We start from the raw sequence: 17,457 nt of genomic DNA on the forward strand, positions 1-17,457 counted from the left end.
ATGAAGACGCACTTCCAAGTCTAACCATGAACTTTCTTCTCACGCGCTTCCCCGTTCTCCCATGCTGGGGTTCTGTCTTTCCAAAGCCGTCCCTTCCCTCCTGCCGCCTTTGGCTGATCTTGCTGACACCCACCTTACGCATCCCAAACCCCTCCTTCCCCAGCATTTCCCATTCACTCCCTCCCTAAGGAGACTGTGCTTGTGTGCGTCGCAAAAAAATACGGCCCCCAAAAGTAGACTGAGGCAGAGCTGAAGGCCATTTCCCCACCCTTCTTTGTCCTGCCCCCTTCACCAGTCCTTGTGCTGACCACACTTCTTCCCTCAGGCAATCCCCATCCCACTCTTATTCACCCCACCCACTGGGAACGTTTCCCGATTGTGGAGAAGGGCATGGTTCATCTTTACCTGCAACGGGGGGAAGTTATTAACCGGAGAGAGGCGGAAGAAGTATCTTCCACTATCGGGAAAATGGTGCGGCGCTTATAATTGTCTCTCTTCTTCTCAGCTGACTTTTGAATTGAAATTAATTTCTTTGCTCTTTCCACACTATATTTATTTACGATTATGGCGCGACTATTTTTAGTGCTAAAACTAAGAAAATCTTTTCTCTATGTCAATGATCCTTTGCCTAACTTTCAATACGGCGGAGAAAGGAACACGAAAACTAAATGAGGTGACGGTACAGGTTTTTGCGTGTCATTTTTTGGGAATTCACGCTAGCGAACCAATACTTAACCACGTTGAGAAATGATAAAACGTCTCTTGTAGGAAAACAATCAATGTGGATAATAACGTTTCTATCTATATTTCTCCGATACTGTAAGATGTTACTCCTGTCGTTTTCCGGTTGGAACCTTGCTCCTGTCGGCATAAAAGGAGAGAAACATACTATATGAACAGGTCACCTCACACCCGGTATGAAGAATACAGTCCTGATGAAGAATTAAGTCTTTTATGGCAACGTCTGCGAAGATGATGGAACACAGTAGTCGGACGGAGAACTCAAACAGAATTTACTTCAAATATTCGCCAGAAGATAATCACATCCTACGTTATTTATGATCGTAATCGAGTCTCAGTGAAAATAGAGAACATTCTGCTGAAAATACGAAGTAACTCGAAATATTAACTTATGAAGGTTATTTTGGAAACGGGCTAAGACCCTTGTTTTTCTTTTTTTCTCGTCACTGAGCGATAGAGGGCGACATAAATGGTGGTTAGGCCGGCTGCCGCTAAAATTCCGTGGGTGTCAGAAACAAATATCTATCTTTTGCATACTTAATAGTAGCTATTGGCTCCTAACCACAAATTTATTACTGTTAATTCTTATAATAAACATTGCAATTCATTATTTGATTACGTTTTCTAAACTGGTCGGGAATTTCTTTAGCGATCGTTGATGTTGAAGTATGAACTAGAAATGGGAATTTTATGGTGGTATTTAACGATTTTTCACATCATAAATCGATAGCAAAAAGCCTTTTCTATGAATTATACCGAGAATAACCACGGAAAACATTTAAATAAGACCACTAAAGACAAAAAACGGCGGAAGAAACAAAAGCGAACATTTTTTTCGTGACTTATGAAAAAGGTTTGAATTTACGAAACTCGATTTTACGAAGTGCCAATTTTCCGGTCCCACTGACTTCGTAAAATCAAGAGTTTACTGTACTTAAGTTCTCTCTCTTCTTGGTACATTTGAGAATATATTATCTCTGAGCTAGGTCACATCCATGACTTTGACCTTCACTTGACTCCCTTCTTACATTATGTGCAAACTAAGGATGAGTCGGTTCTTAAATCTTTTCGGTTCTTAGTATTGGTCCGGTTCTTACCCATCGGCTCTCAGTTCTCGATATTTGGTTCCAAGGATGAACTCTTACTATCTGAATTAATGGCACATTTAAATGGACAAGCACAAGGAGTGAACGAAAGTAATTTCACTAAAGATGTAAATAAGCAGGAGAGCTCTGTAAAAGAAAAATTTAAGGTCATCTCCATAATTTTATTTTCCAAGTAAAAAAGTTTAAATAACATGTTGTCAAAGAATGCATGATCGACCAATATGTCACATAACATCCGGCAGCCACTGGTTCTTTCTCCAGGTATTGATTAAAAAATTCAACATTTTTACCATATGTGGGTCTAATTTATTCTTTTTTTTTACCCAAATATTGCTTGCAGTACTGATCGGGACATGTTGTTTGAATAGGCGTTCACTGAAAACTGTAGCGGTCGATGTTGATTTTGAAGGGCCATGCAAAATATTCTTAAACTTTTTATTGATGCCAAACTGAAGTTTTTGCCCAGAGTAAGGTACAGTGGAACCTCGTTAAAGCGAGTATGGGATATAGCGAGACCCCCGTTATTACGAGAGATAGCCGATGCACCGTCAATAGGGAAGTGCACTAATTTTTTTTTATTGCTGAATTTGAAAGTTTAGCCTAAAAAAGAAACATTAGTATAGTCACTTTTATTTTCTGCATCTGGGGTATGCACTTTAAAACGTTTTGAAAGTCGGAAAATTTCATGTTGCGCTGAAACACAGTGCCTCCATCTTGATTGAGATGTGACGTCACAAGGCAGTAGTCACCAGTGGAGTATCGCTGAATTCCGTCGCCTTCTTTAGCGCGGCGAGAGTTACCGGGAATTGGTGGAGTTTGCTTCCTAAAAATGTCGTCTAGTACCGAAAACATGAATTCAAAATAGAATTATAAATGATTTTTTGTTCCAAATTTCATCTCGACGTCGAAACAAAAGCCTGGAGAAGATATTCATTCCCGTGCCTTAAGCACAAGCTATACGGAATAAATGGTTGAAGGCTGCTCCTGACTCTTACCTATCGATGATATTCTGTTTTGAAGATCATTTGAAGGTATTGTAAGATCAAATTGATATTTATATTATAATAATTTACTTAATAGGTACCTCAGTCACATCAGAAAGTGTGTTGAGTCAAAATATAGCATCTTCCGCGTAGACCTACGTAATTTATAAACTGAAAGTAGTTTGGTTAAAGAATTATGGCGCGACTGTTTTTTTACACGACCGGGCAAAATGCGTACTTTGCCCATGATATGTGCATATATGATAACAAACGATTTTTGTTAAAGTTAATCTTTATTTGTTGAAATTAGTACATTTATAGGTGATACAGATATAAAGGTACACGGCAGGTCGCGCGGCGTAATTTGTACTCCACTGGTGACGGGTTCACCTTGCTGATCCAAAAAATTAGCTACAATACCTCGAACTTTGAAAACTCGCAATATAGGCAGTCAAAGTACATTGTAAGAATACACGAGACCATTATAGCCCAGAATGTACGTACAATGTCGAAATCCTTGGTTTTCAAAGATTGACGTATTTTATACGCCAGCGCGCCCGGTCCAGGGTTATCAACTTTTATTTCATCCTATTTGTTAGTTGAAATTATATTTCAGAATGGTTCTTTTAGCACTGCTACTGAGGTAAACTGGTAGGTACTGAGGTATGTACTGAGTAAGTAAACTCCCTTTGGAGTAATGTGAATTACAAGTGTTCGAGATATATGGCATTTTATATTCGCTTTGTGTTCTTATTAATTATGCCTGTACGCATATTGTTGCTTGCCGCGAGCCTTTAATGGTATGTACTCTTGCAAGAGTGGTTTTCATTTTTAATGTGGAAGTTGGTCAGTATAAGCAAAGAAAAAATTAACATTTTAGCGCACACCAACCCTTGTAGTCATCGTATCTCTGCGTTTGTAATGACACTGCTTAAATACCTAAACGCCATAATGATGATAAAAAAATTGTCTCATGTCAATGATTGCTGCAATTATAATTAATGATAAACTTGATGCCGTATGATCACAATGAAGACAACAAAAAATAATGCCATGACGTAGTCTTGAACCACGGTCCTTCGGGTGAGATATACCCTTTGAATCGCGCACGCTACCACTACCCCAACCGACCCATTTAGAAACATTGGACATTTTGTATTTATATATATAATTTGTAAAAAGTAACGCATGAAAATTAATTAATTACAGCCTAACTAACGCCCTAATTGAAAAAGATGCAGCAAGGCACGCGGTCTCCCCTTGTTAGCCTTAACGTCTCGCATTTCTATGGAGCGTTGAACCTGTCCTCCTCATTCAAAAATTCAGTAACCATAGCTACATCAAAGTTTGGTATACCATTTATAAATCGTTGGAATTTTCCTTCTCCCAACCAAGATTATCTTTTCTTGAACCCATCCTGGACAGCGAACCATTGCAACAACCAGCCAGCTCGGAAATAAGGCTAACATCCCATGATTCTAGTTGCGAAGGGCGAACGTTCCGGGCGGCGTGAATACATACGCAACGAATAAGTCTTGCAGCAAACGTCTGAAATAGGTTTATTAGTTTGACTCGGTTCTTACAAAAAACGTTTTGGCATGATAAACGGCATTGTGTCAAAATATACCCAGCGAAAAATAAATGCCATCATGTATTTATTAAAGATTCAATGTGCTATTCGTACTACTCTTTCCAAACTTGAAGTTGACACGTAAATGAATATTAATATATTACGCAATGATGAAGTCGTTTACTCAAAAGAGAAGCATCCACATATATATTCTGAAGATATTTTATGACAGCAAAAAACGGATACCCTCAAATTCTGTAATTTTTCTATGCAATAATAGTGGTAGAACTAAACGGTGTAGAAGCTGCCTTCTGCTACTGCCTTGTGACGTCACGGCCAATATTCAACATGGACACCCGTTTTCGCGGCCTTTGAATTTTTCCATATTTCAGACGGTCATCTCGAATCAAGTATTCACTATTAGGATTTAAACTGTGGTTTTACGACATTATGTTATTCTGAACTCTAATTTAAAAAATGTGTTTGGTGCATTTGAAACACTAGTGCACTTCCCTATTGATCCTATAATAAGCGTGTTTAAAAAATTCGTTTTTACGAGGCCCTTTTGGTGTTGGCTCTCGCCATAGCGAGGGTTTCATCGCCGGAAAAACTTACATCAAGACTACTTAATCTCTGTAATTGCCAGCGATCTGTTAGAAATGAAGTTGATGGAGTGCTCAGTCTCTAATTTATGTGGTAAACTGTCGTTTGATAAATAAGTAGTTAATTTTGGTGAAAATATTGTGGCATTAGCATTCGCGAATGCTTGATCTTCTTTTGTTCCTCGGGCGGCATAAAGCAGTCATCAGCATACCCGCACGTCCATGAGTTGCATGAATAGAAAGCATTTGATGGCAGACACCATGGCCAAGAAAACACCAAACAATTAGTCGTTGTTTGTGTAAGGAAATTTAGTGATGCAAATAAACATCACCTTTCATCTGGATTTATGCTTACGTTTATCAGATAGAAATTTATCTGTCACCGCACCACTCTGTTCCTGTATAACTGTTCGCAACAGGTATACATATTGGCTATTATTTGCTCCACCTCCGGTAAAGCGACAATTCGCTATAACGAGTGTTTATTGGTGCACCGTGGGGTGTCGTTTTATCGAGGTTGCACTGTAGCTAGTAAAATGACGTGATGCAATGATGTAAGGATTTGGTTTTTTTATGTTGTGTCTGCATTTTTGTGTTAAACATTTTCAGTTTTAGTTTAATTAACTAGTAATTGGAAAAATATTCAAATCAACTTGACCACCGATAATCAACTTTCATAACTTTCTGAAATAAGTAATTCGTGTACTATGGATTGCCTATCCATAAATTACAGGGGTTAAAAAATTTCGAGTTGTGTTGCGTTAGAAGTTATCAATCGTACCAATTCAACAGGCAGTTTTACGTAGTTTATTCACTAATAAAAGAAAATAAAGAATGTGGCAGCCATATTGAAGTTAGACGAGAGCTACATATAGTTATTTAGCAATTATTTTCTACGACACGGCAACCTCTAGATGCTAAATTCAATGTTTTGCATAGTCTCTCGAAAGTATATCTAAATATAAATCAAGTTTGTGCCAGACAAATGCGGTTAGGGCTGTCTTGAGTCTCTAGGAAACCCCAAGGAACGTCCACCCCGAAGGGCGAGATAATGGGAAATCCATTGTTTGGTTTCGGACTGAGGGGTCGGTTGCCAGTGTCACAAGGGTGAAGGTTTTTCCATTGCTTTTGGGGATAATCATTTTGGCGACCTTCTGAAAGCATAGACCCTCTAACAATGGCAGTAGGAAGACAGTCCTTTCTTAGAACGATAAATATGTTTTCCTCCTGCTGCATTTTTTTCCCAAAACAAAATAATCAAAGCAAGGCATCATGGAGAAATAGAGTGTAATGAAGGCTCAGAAGATAAATTCGAAACAGTCGCCAAAAAACTATGATGTACCGAATTTTTCCAATGCTTTCATCCAAGTATGCTATCATTCTGGATTTATAATAAGAGTATATAATTTATTTCATTGTTTCCATACCTAAAAGCACGACTCCTTTGTACATTTTGAAGGCATTTTCGGTGACTGAATATATCTATTGAAGAAAATACACTGTGCAAGACGTGGTTGCATACACAAAAAGGGATCAATTAATTGCTAAGTATTGGTGCTTAGGTTTTCTAAAGTTTGTTGCAATTCATCATTCTCAACGATACCAAAGAAGTGTGCATTAATTTTAACTTGATTGGATCGATTTCATTTTTATGAAAATTGACGCCCACTGGGAATTTCACAATTGCTGTGAACATGTTAATTGACAACTTATTCACATGCTTCAGGGTCACATTTCTTGTAACCTCAACACCAAACTGCTCAACGCACCGGTACAGCAACACCATGGTTAAACTGAGTGGCTACAACTCAGCCTTTGTGGTAGATATGTCTGCCACTGTGCACACACCGAAGACGAATCCATTTTCCGCCAGCAGCTGTTCAGAGCACGTTACACGGCATTGCAGAGAGTCATCTCGTTTGAAAGCCACCTGAATTTCACGTGAACAGTGGCCGGCGATGAGTAGTTTCTTCGGAAAGCGGCCTCTTTGTAGCATTTTGCGTATTTCACGCCATAGACTGCACATGTCCGGGCTGGATTGAAATGGGTGCCGTGTTGTCAATGGCCTGATTCGACTCTTTTGAAGACATCCATGGAGACCTGTGATAATTTGAAAGCACGATGGCATGGACGAAAATTCACCTAGTTTGAAAGCAGCTGCAGCTTAAATTGTTGGCAGGAGTGGCAATCTGAACAAACTCTTGAATGCACCTGCGGGTGAGCAAAAAAAGCCTGGATGCCATACGATCGGAAAGGGATATTTGCATTTTTTATCTTTTTTCACTGCTGGTCATGGCTAATCAAATAATCAGGATTATGAATAACTTTTGCGGTAATTATTAGGTACACCAACTTTTAGAGCTACATTGAGTCGAAATATATTCTAACTATTTCTTAAGTTATTGTCATCTGATGATTACAAAAAAATGTGTAGTGATTACAGAAGCAAATACTAACTCTTGACAATGTTAATAAAAAAAATATTCTGACTGTTTCGTGTTTGCATTGCCCAGTTTTGTCAAAGCAACAGCCCATTAAAAAGTTGAAACAGTAGTCATCAGCCTACTCAAAAGGTGTACATTTTCCACCACGGCTGCCAAATGTTGTACAGGTCACAGAGGCGCCAGTCATGTCGCTCTGGTGCATGTGGATGCACGGAACACTACAAGCACCACACATGGCGGCACAGGCATGTGTTGGCCTTCATTTCCATCTGATGGCATCATTTATATTGCAACAATTGCAACATCGAAATGTAGATTGAACATATAAAAGAGTTTTTAAGAATTTCCGAGAATGCTCTCTTACAATACGGTATTTTAAGTTATGAATGAAAACTGAAAGAATCTGGTGCAAGATACTGGCCATGGCCTTGAACACGTTGTAGACCATTTCAGCTTTGGGTGAGAAATTCAAATCCCGTTCCACTATTTCAAGCCGATTCCAATGTACTGACTTGATGAGATCGGTTCTTGATACCGGTTCCACAGGCCAAGAACCGGCACTACCGTGTATTGGAACCGACCAATGCTAACCATTCTGGAGCCATTTTCAGCTGGAATCTGGAACCATTTTAAACTAGGAAAATCAAAGGCTGACATATATTTGGGAGGAGTTTGACAACTGTCTTGCATTGAATCTGTGGTAACATACCGTATAAGCTTGTGTAAGAGGCGCACACGTGTAAGAGGCGCACCCCTATTTTGAGGATCGAAGCTATAAAGAAAAAAAATTTTGCGACATTTTTTTATCCTATCGTGCGGTGTTGCAGACGTATGCCTGGAATTTCGACAGTTATCGAAATGTCCTCTTTCAGTACTATTTGAAAGAGGAAATTTTTATAACTGCGGCGGCACAAGAGGGAGTAGAAAGAGTTCCGATCCTCTCTTTGCATACGCCATCGCTCTACGTTGCTTGTCCTACTCACGAGCAATTTTGTTTAAAAGCTCTTGCAGGAGTATTGCAATAGAATAGCAGCCGTGGAAAATTTTAAGGCAAAACACGATAGGCAAATGGCATGAGCTTTCCCAAGAGATTGAACAACAATCGGGGCAATCTCAGCGCCGTAGGATAATAACCACGTCGTAGATTTAAGGCCCCTTGCACACGCACCGATTTTGGACGGCCGGTAAAATATCGGCCGTCCACATTCCAATAGTGAACAATGGGAGAGCATTGGAGCTTGCACACGTACCGACCACACGCCGGCACCGGCAAAATGCCGGTTAGCTGCCGGCTATTGTCACTGTGGATCGCCGACGCCGGCTCAAAAACTTAGCAACGTATCGTTTGACCGGTAAAAATCCGGCGTGTGTGCAAGCATCGCTTCGCCGGTAAAATATCGGCCAATATTTTACCGGCCGTCCAAAATCGGTGTGTGTGCAAGGGGCCTAACGGAACTACACTCGGCTCTCCATCAGCTAATGCCTCTGCCGTTTTTTTCCTTTCCGAGACTCCACAGGAAAATATCAAGTTACAGGGGAACAATGGAAACGTGTTTCATCCCTACCCCATTCCACCAACTGACCTTTTTCGGTCTACCATGTTCAATTCCCCGAGTTTCTGGAGGTCAAATGCTACGTGAGTCACCTTCTGAGCTTGAAGATATCTCGATATCTTTCAGCAATTGTATGACACGCACGAGGTTCTAAAAAGAATTAGACCTAACGCGACGTATATCTTACAGCATTTAAGTTTTTTGAGCTCTAATTGATTGACACAAAGATTTATAGCTAAAATAAGGCTACTAATATTCAACATAGTCCAAACAGCACAATTTCGGAAGAAACAAGCGTAGCATAAGCGCATTCAAACAAGACGAGACGGACTGGAAACTCAGGCAACGCAAACTGCGTCGGCCTGAGTTTCCAGTCCGTCGGAACAGTCCAGCACAATTTCGGAAGAAACAATCGTAGCATAAGTGCATTCAAACAAGACGAGACGGACTAGAAACTCAGGCAACGCAAACTGCGTATATCACATTGCTGCGCCGTCGCCCCTTCGCTTTTAAGGCAACGACGTCATATGCAAGATCGGACGTGTTCTTCCCTTGCTCCTTCGCTCGTAGCTTTAAATACGGAGGGGAGGGAGCCCTCTTCCCCTCGACCTCTCCTTCAGTGCTCTTCACTTTCATTTAGCATTTCCGATTTCTTCTATCCACCATTAAGTCCAACAATGAGCACACTCGTTCGAATTTTTTCTACCGCAGGTTTTGACACCAATATTACTATATGCAGTATAAATGCCGCGGGATGCCCACTTGTGGCAATAAATTTAGCGCGCGCTCCGGGGCGAATCACCCCGCGCGATCTTTTCAATGTTCACCTCTGGGGTACCGATGTGACGGCGCGATGCTTGCAAGAAATTCAAATAGGAGCATTTTAAAAATACGCCACTAAGGGAGAAACTCCCCTGCCTGCCGCTTGATTTTGACCTAGGGTTTCAGATGACTGACTCACGCTGAAAACCAAGGCCACTCAGTTCCCCTTGAACTTGCAACTGGTGAAGGGGAGGGGGGGAAGATAAGAAGTTTGTGTAAGAGGCGCACCCCCATTTTTGGCGGCAATATCTGGGAAAAAAGGTGCGCCTCTTACACGCGCTTATACGGTAATTGATGGAGAGAAATGAACCTGCTTTTTTAGTGTCATCCAATTATTGTTTGGTGTATTTCTATAAGTTTTCTCTCCATAAATGTGGAAAGTAGCATAGTGTTTATTTTGTAACATTTATCTTTTAATATTTTGTAAAAATAACTTGGAGACAAAGCACCCCAGAGGACCAATCTAGATAGTCATATGTATAGCACAAGAAAAAATCTCATCATTTTAAGACCACTTATGGTCTAACTATTTTCAGCTTGGGGCCTTTACATTTGTGTTGCAAAGCATGTACTTAACAACAAGTCAGTGGAATGAAATAAGAGTAGACTTGTGTTTTTAGTCAAAATTGAAAAAAAATACTTCCTAGAAATTTTATTTATGTATTGTTAGATAATTGGTGAAACAAAAAGGAAGACAATGGCAGGTTCCACAATTTAATTAATACTGCGACCGGTTTCAATACATGGTATCATCATCAGGCACTTTTGGTATAACAGTTTCCACTTATATAGTAGTCATGAGGCATGGGGGGGGGGGGGGGTGGAGGAGATAATAGGGGAATGGTTAACAGCGTCAAGGATTGGGTGTTAGGGTGGGGAGGTTAAGGGAGATTGGTTGGCAGCGTCAAGTCGGGGGCCAGTAGAAATGGGAGGGGAGGTGGAGTATGTAGGCGGGGGAGGAAGGGGAGAGTGGTCAGGGTTGTGAGGGAAACTTAGAGGGGGAGGAGGGGGGTATGGTTGAGAAAACACATTGAGAATGGGGGAATTCAAAGAATACAATTGTTCGTTCACTAACATTACCGACGGGGAATTTTGGCCTCAAAGAATTTCTAGCTGCTCCAAGGCGTCGAGTCTGGCGCCGTTGCTGACTTTGTGGAGGAAAAAAAAATTACTATATAAGTGGAAAATGTTATACCAAAAGTGCCTGATGATGATACCATGTATTGAAACCGGTCGCAGTATTAATTAAATTGTGGAACCTGCCATTGTCTTCCTTTTTGTTTCATCATGAAGGAGTTCCATCATGTTTCGCCTGACACGATTGAATTTAGATAATTGGTGTCTGATGCACTCACTGCTTTTGCTTTGAATATTTTAGGTGGATTTGCAGAGGTCGTTGCAGAGAAAGAGGGCCTCGGAGAGCAGCGTTGAATTCCTCAAGGGCCCTGGGGCTGCTGGAATCCTCAAAGTCACGAGGGTGTTTGCAGACGCTGTTCCCGATGTCCCCCCTCATAGGAGATTGCCCCTCTACGTCAAGTTGGTTGAGACTGTTGGCTGGGACGTTGGTCTTCCTCAGCTGTTGCTGTTAGTCTTGGAGGGACATGTGTTACATGGCAAAGCCAAATCCATGGGGAAGGATGAGGGTGGCAGTGGTAGTGTTGACCCAAGGATTGAGTTGGCCAATGAGTTGGTCCGAGAGGCACCATCATATTTCATCATCTTAGCCTTGCTGAGGATGGTGGAGTTTGTAAATTTGCTTCCAGCAGACAAAGGTAAATTACCTAAGAGCCAAACTTATGGAGAATAATTTAAATAATTAGGGATGGTTGGATATGTCAGGACCAAACATCCGCACTTCACCAAATAGTGAAATCGGATCCAAATTCATTGAAGAAATCGAATTTGGACCCAAAATTTGAAATTAATGTTTCAGTGAATGCATGGTCCTGTATGAAGGAGCGGTCCAATTCTCCCTTTGCATCCATTTATTCCAGTCAAGACCATGCTATTGTCCATCCAACCATTTTCTAGCGCTATCACTATTAAACTGACTGGAAAGTTCACTTTCTTGGGAAGGGTTTTTCGCTTAAAAATAACATAGAATGGGAGTTTTTTTTATCATCTGCTATTGTGGTCAACTTCACCGTAAAACGCTGTTTTTTATAACAACCCCTTTGCATGTAAGCAGACTTCTCGCTGATTTCATTTACGGTTGTTTATGATGGCACCTTGAAGGACACTGGAGTTTGGTCAGCATTACCAATTTGTTCCTATGAGTAGCATTGTTTTTTCCTCAGCTGAATTATGTACCTCTGAAGCTCTGCAGCTTATCTTCATAGGCATCAGATAAGCACTAGGAAATGGTTGTCCTCCTAGTAAATGCCCATTTCCGGTAAAAAATCATTGTAACCCTCCTCTGCTCACCTTAAAGTCTGCCAGAGCAACACCTCATTCTTTTGCTATTTCTCATGCTTCCACCAGCCAAATTTCTGTTGACGCTGCATACGCATTATGTCTTCGATCGAATGAAGTCAGCCGCTTTTCTAGTTCAGGTTATTTTGCTCTTTTGCCTCCAAAAGCTCTCGTACATTGTCTTGCAGATAGCAGTTTCTACTTCATCTTCCTACAGTCTCTGATGCATGACTCAGATACACCATAATTCCTTCCTGCTGCTCAATTTTCAATTTTTTTTGGTTTTTGCTTATCATAGGTGGATTTAGCAGGGGGGGGGGGGTTGCTTGAAAAATGCTTAAAAAATGGACAAGATTTTTAATATGGTTATCATTACGCTCATTTTGTTTTGTGAATAACGGAGCCTCAATCATTTAATTTAATATCAATAACTTTCTTCTTAAAAACAAAAGAGAATATTTCATAATGCCAAAGTGGCTACCTATCACATAAGTTGCCACAGATGCCGGAGCAAACTCCAATTATGACTTAGAAAAGACTGTAGAAAGAGATTTGAACATCACTTCTACAATGTGTCATATTTTGTACGATATACACATGGCAAGTGCTTTGTAGCATGGTGTTTCTGATGCTGCTTTTTAGCTAGTGTTGCTGTATGCCCAGACTTAGATGTGCAGCGGTTTTTCTTACAAATAACTTCAAAATGCTTTTCTAGTTCACCACTCTGCCATACTTACCAATTCACATATATGTGTTCACTAATTCTAAATTGCTAGGAATTTGAGGGATAAAGGTGCACACCTACATGAATGTTTGGAGAATTAGCGTAAGGCGTGCACCCCCTTTTTTCTCTGGCATTTCTGGAAAAAAAGGTGTGCGGCTTCTATGAATAAATACAGTCCGGGGTTAATACAGTTAGCCCTTGACTTTTGAAAGCAATTCAAAAGTGGTCTATCGTTGTATAGGCGATCAGATGGAGCAGGTTCATTTTCTTATGCATTTTTTTCAAATTTGAGGACTTGTAATGTCCCAAGAAATCAATCCCTCATCGTTGAGTGGTGAAATAACTTGAAGCCGAAAAATATCGGCCTTTTCCATTAGGAAACATGATAAAAGATACACCATTGTATTTGTATATATGTACAGTGGAACCGGATCTATTGTTACCGCATTGATCGTTTTCCCGCATTCATTGTTTGCCGTTCCTGGTCCCAAATAAAGTTCCATGAAGACAATGTAATTTTTTTCCTGCATCTATCGTTCACATAAGTATCGTTTTCCCACATTGATCATTTGAAGATCACGGTCCCGTCATGTAATTTTCCCGCATCCATCGTTTGACGAAAATGAGACTAAGTGTTTACGATGTGTTATTTGTGCCTATGATGATGAACACATTGTTTGAATCTTCCCCAGGACATGAAACTACTATAGGGGGAATGTCAGTGCCATGGGATATTAACATTAGCGCATTTCCCAAGATATATTTCCGGTATCCCCCTCCTTTCAGCACTTGCCTCTCCCCGTCTGAAGCTTTCCTCTTCTCCAAAATAAAAATAAAGATCCCAAGAAAGGTCGTGCAGGGATTGTATTACAAAGACCTTAGCTTCGAAATAAAATATCAAGTTACATGAGAACAATAGAAACGTGTTTTGCGACTCTCCGAATCTCACCCACTGAATTTTTTCAGCCTATCTCCTTCAAAGTTCCCAGTTTCTGGAGGTCAACTGCTGAATGAATCACCAATTAGCCCAAAAAGTGTCCAACAATGAATTTCGGCAATTGGTATTATATTGTTTGTCTGTTTTATATGATGTAAGGCAAAGTTCCACCTGAAATTTTAGTTCTAGTTGTGTAATTTCAGGTTAAATTGGAGGATGATAAAATTATTTTGCCAAGCACTGATATTTGCCTTGTCTCTCTTACATTCTCTCTCATTCCAGAATCAGGTGCTAATGGTAAAATAGTGTGGCACAGGGGACAACTAGTGGCCCAGGCAAAGGAGCTGTCTCATGATTTCAACCAAATATTTGATTTAAAAGTACGAACGGGTGCTCAGCTGCGCCACTTCAAGCATTCGGTCGTCTCTTTCTTGCTTGATGTCATTTCTGAGCCGCAAGTTGTAGCCAAGGTAAGTTTTTTCATTGATATATGTAATAGTGGTTGGCACATCATTGTGGACCTCAATTTTAAGCTGTCTCAGGTTTCTAGTTCAGTCCTTTTAAAGGCCTTGTGAAAGTCTGAATCTGGGTCACAAGTTTAAGAGATTGTTGGAATGCCCAGATGAGCAACATTACCCACAGCTGAACATCTTGGTTGAATTGCTAGCATTTCTAGCACTAAGCCACAAGGCTATGATCCTGGAGAAATTTCGGAATGGTGATACTAAATGTCCACAGAGAAGCCAATTTTCAAAAAACGTTGGCTCATTAACAGCAGTTTTCAGGAAATTCATTTTACCACCTTAGTTTTAGACAAACCCAAGATTGGAGATTGAAGGAATGAAATATCTGAGGAAAGTCATCCAAATTATCCCCGTAATTAGGGAGAAAAATTTCACTAATGCATCACGAAGGCTTCACACCCTGTGGGCCTGGGTTCAAGTCCTGGTAGAGGCAGAAACTTTTCAGAGATCCCTGCTTGAGAGTAGTGTGGAGGGAGCTTCCAGTGCAACACAATGTCCGGCAGATGGGACATTAGGCCCTGGTTAAGGCTATTTTGACAACTTGGCTAATTCCAACACAGGGTTTCTATCCTCCCTCCCTTACCTCATGGCGAAAATGACCCCAGCTGTCGGTTTTCTCCCTCTAAATACCATGCCATATATAATACGGAGCACTTGGCGGTGGTGTAAGTATGGGGAGGGGATAGATCCTGCCCAAAGCCACAGAGAAATTAAAAAAAAATATTTAAAACAATTATCTAGCTTTGATATACAGCAACTTCATCTGTTCAAATTTAACTTTCAAGTGCTTTAATGATGTAAAATATATTTACAGTCTTGTCATTTTTATTTAATTTTCCCAGAATCCCCGGGGGTGGGGAGCTGTCCCCCCAGGTACTGCCATCCCCCACCAAAAGCATATTCCTAGCTAAGCCTCTGGTACCCGGGATATTCCGTGACTAAGACTTTTCTGGTGCTTAGATCACTTCTTTTAAGTGAGCAATTGAAATAACTGCTCAACTGCCATCAGTGATGAATGAACAAAAATAGATTAAGAGCCCGGAAAAACCTCCCCTCTCAATAATGTTTATGCATAAAAAAGAATTTTCCCATGGAATTTTAGCATTAGTAGATTAAATCTACCGGCTACCGGATATAGCTTCTTTGTCGGCATTCTTCCGCGAATTCAGCGCCGGGAACTTCGACTAACAAGCCGCATGATTTGTCGTATTATCTTGGCAAAACACAACAGGCCCATAGCATGAACCTTCCCAGGAAATTGGACAACAATCTGGGCAATCTCAGCGCAATCTCAAAATATGAAGCAAGATAGACATTTTAAAATAGTCATTTTGAAATATGCATTTTAAAAACGCAGTGGTCTCACAGAGCGCACATCACTAATTAAAGATTAAACTTAAAAATGTACTTCTGAATGTCATCTCATGGCCTTAAATTCATTTAGGTATCTTTGGTGGATGGAGTTGACTCAAAGATGATGAAGGATCGGCCAGGTGTTGACAAGCTCTTCCAAGAACTAATCAAAGTCCTCCTTGGTTACATAGCCACTGTGGCTGGGGAACTCGAAGTGGCTGGAGGAAGCACCTCTTCTGGTCGTTATTGGAAAGCTATGCAGCAGAAATGCCACCAAGTATTAGAGAAGGTATGTATGGATATATTCTGATGCAGAATATTGAGCAACTACTCAATTGTTAATTAAAATAAAGGAGGGCTGAAAAAAAATATGTTACCATTTAAGGATGAGTTGGTTCTTAAATTTTTTCTGTTCTCCCCATCACTTCTTGGTTCTCGATACTTGGTTTCGAGGATGAAATCTTATTATCTGAATTAATGACAGATTAAAATGAACAAACACAAGAAGTTAATGAAAATAATTTCACTAAAGAAGTAAATTAGCAGGAAAGCTCTGTTAAAAAAAACTTAAGATTGTCTCCATAATTTTATTTGCCAAGTAAAAAAGTTTTAATGACACAGTGTTTAAGAATGCATGGCCGACCAATTTTTTCACATGACATCAGGCAGCCACTGGTTCTTTCACCAGGGTTTGATTAAAATAATTCAACATTTTTACCCTCTCTGGGTCTAATCTATTATTTTTTTGGTGGAAATATTGTCTGCAGTACTGAACAGTCGTTCACTGAAAACAGTAGTGGTCGATGTTTATTATGAAGGGCAGCATAAAGTATGCTTGAAGCACAGTTTACGTACTGCGTAGCATCAGGATTAATAGTGAAACTCCCCCAACTTTTGAAAAGTAATCCATTAATTTGTTATAACTTGTGAGTCAGTTCAAAAAATATTCTGTATTCTGTGATGTAGCTTAAATTGTTACTTTCATTGACAACTTATTCGCGTGCTTCAATGTCACATCGATTGCGATTCGTTACCTACCATTGGTGTATTTATTATATACAAATTACAGTAAACTTTCGATTGTATGAAGTCAGCAGTACTGGAAAATAGGCACTTTGTAATATCGAGTTTCATAATTTCAAACCATTTTAATTAGTCCCAAAAAAATGTTTGATTTTGTTCCCACAGCTCTTTTTCTGTCTTTATTGGCCTTGTTTAACGTTTTTGGTGGCTATTTAAGTTAAATTAAAAAAAATGCTCTTTTCATTGATTTTATGCTGTGAAACATCGTTTAAAAATCATACGATCCTAAACTTCCCATTCTTTGAGGTTGAATACAATCTTAGCACTGAAAAAAATTCGCGTCCATTTTAGAAAATGTAATCAAATAACATAATGAAAATTTTTGTATAAGAATTTAATCCAAGAAATTGGTGGTCAGTAACAAATATCAACTATTATCTACGCACAAGATAGACATTTGCTTCTGATACCGACAAAATTTTACAATTTTACAAGTGTGGAAAGGACAAAGCAAATAACTAATTACTATTGCAAGTCTGCAGAGAAGAAGAGAGACAATTTATAATCGTAGCACCTCACACCAGGTAGGTATTGACAGAATTGATGAGAATGGAAAAGTCTTTGATCGAATCGTCGGCTGAGAGGTAGCTGGAGCTCCTTACC

General features: G+C 39.9%; 1 protein-coding gene across 1 annotated transcript in view; it reads left to right on the forward strand.

Annotated features, from left to right (window-relative positions):
* LOC124165829 (HEAT repeat-containing protein 1) overlaps nucleotides 1-17,457 on the forward strand; it is a 144,832-nt gene that overhangs the window by 83,487 nt on the left and 43,888 nt on the right. Inside the window, exons 18-20 of the mRNA XM_046543356.1 lie at nucleotides 11,200-11,593; nucleotides 14,177-14,364; nucleotides 15,863-16,060. Coding sequence (XP_046399312.1) covers nucleotides 11,200-11,593; nucleotides 14,177-14,364; nucleotides 15,863-16,060 — 780 coding nt within the window. The remainder of the gene's footprint in view (nucleotides 1-11,199; nucleotides 11,594-14,176; nucleotides 14,365-15,862; nucleotides 16,061-17,457) is intronic.

The sequence above is a fragment of the Ischnura elegans genome, chromosome 9, assembly GCF_921293095.1.
Source record: "Ischnura elegans chromosome 9, ioIscEleg1.1, whole genome shotgun sequence".
Lineage (NCBI taxonomy): Eukaryota > Metazoa > Arthropoda > Insecta > Odonata > Coenagrionidae > Ischnura > Ischnura elegans.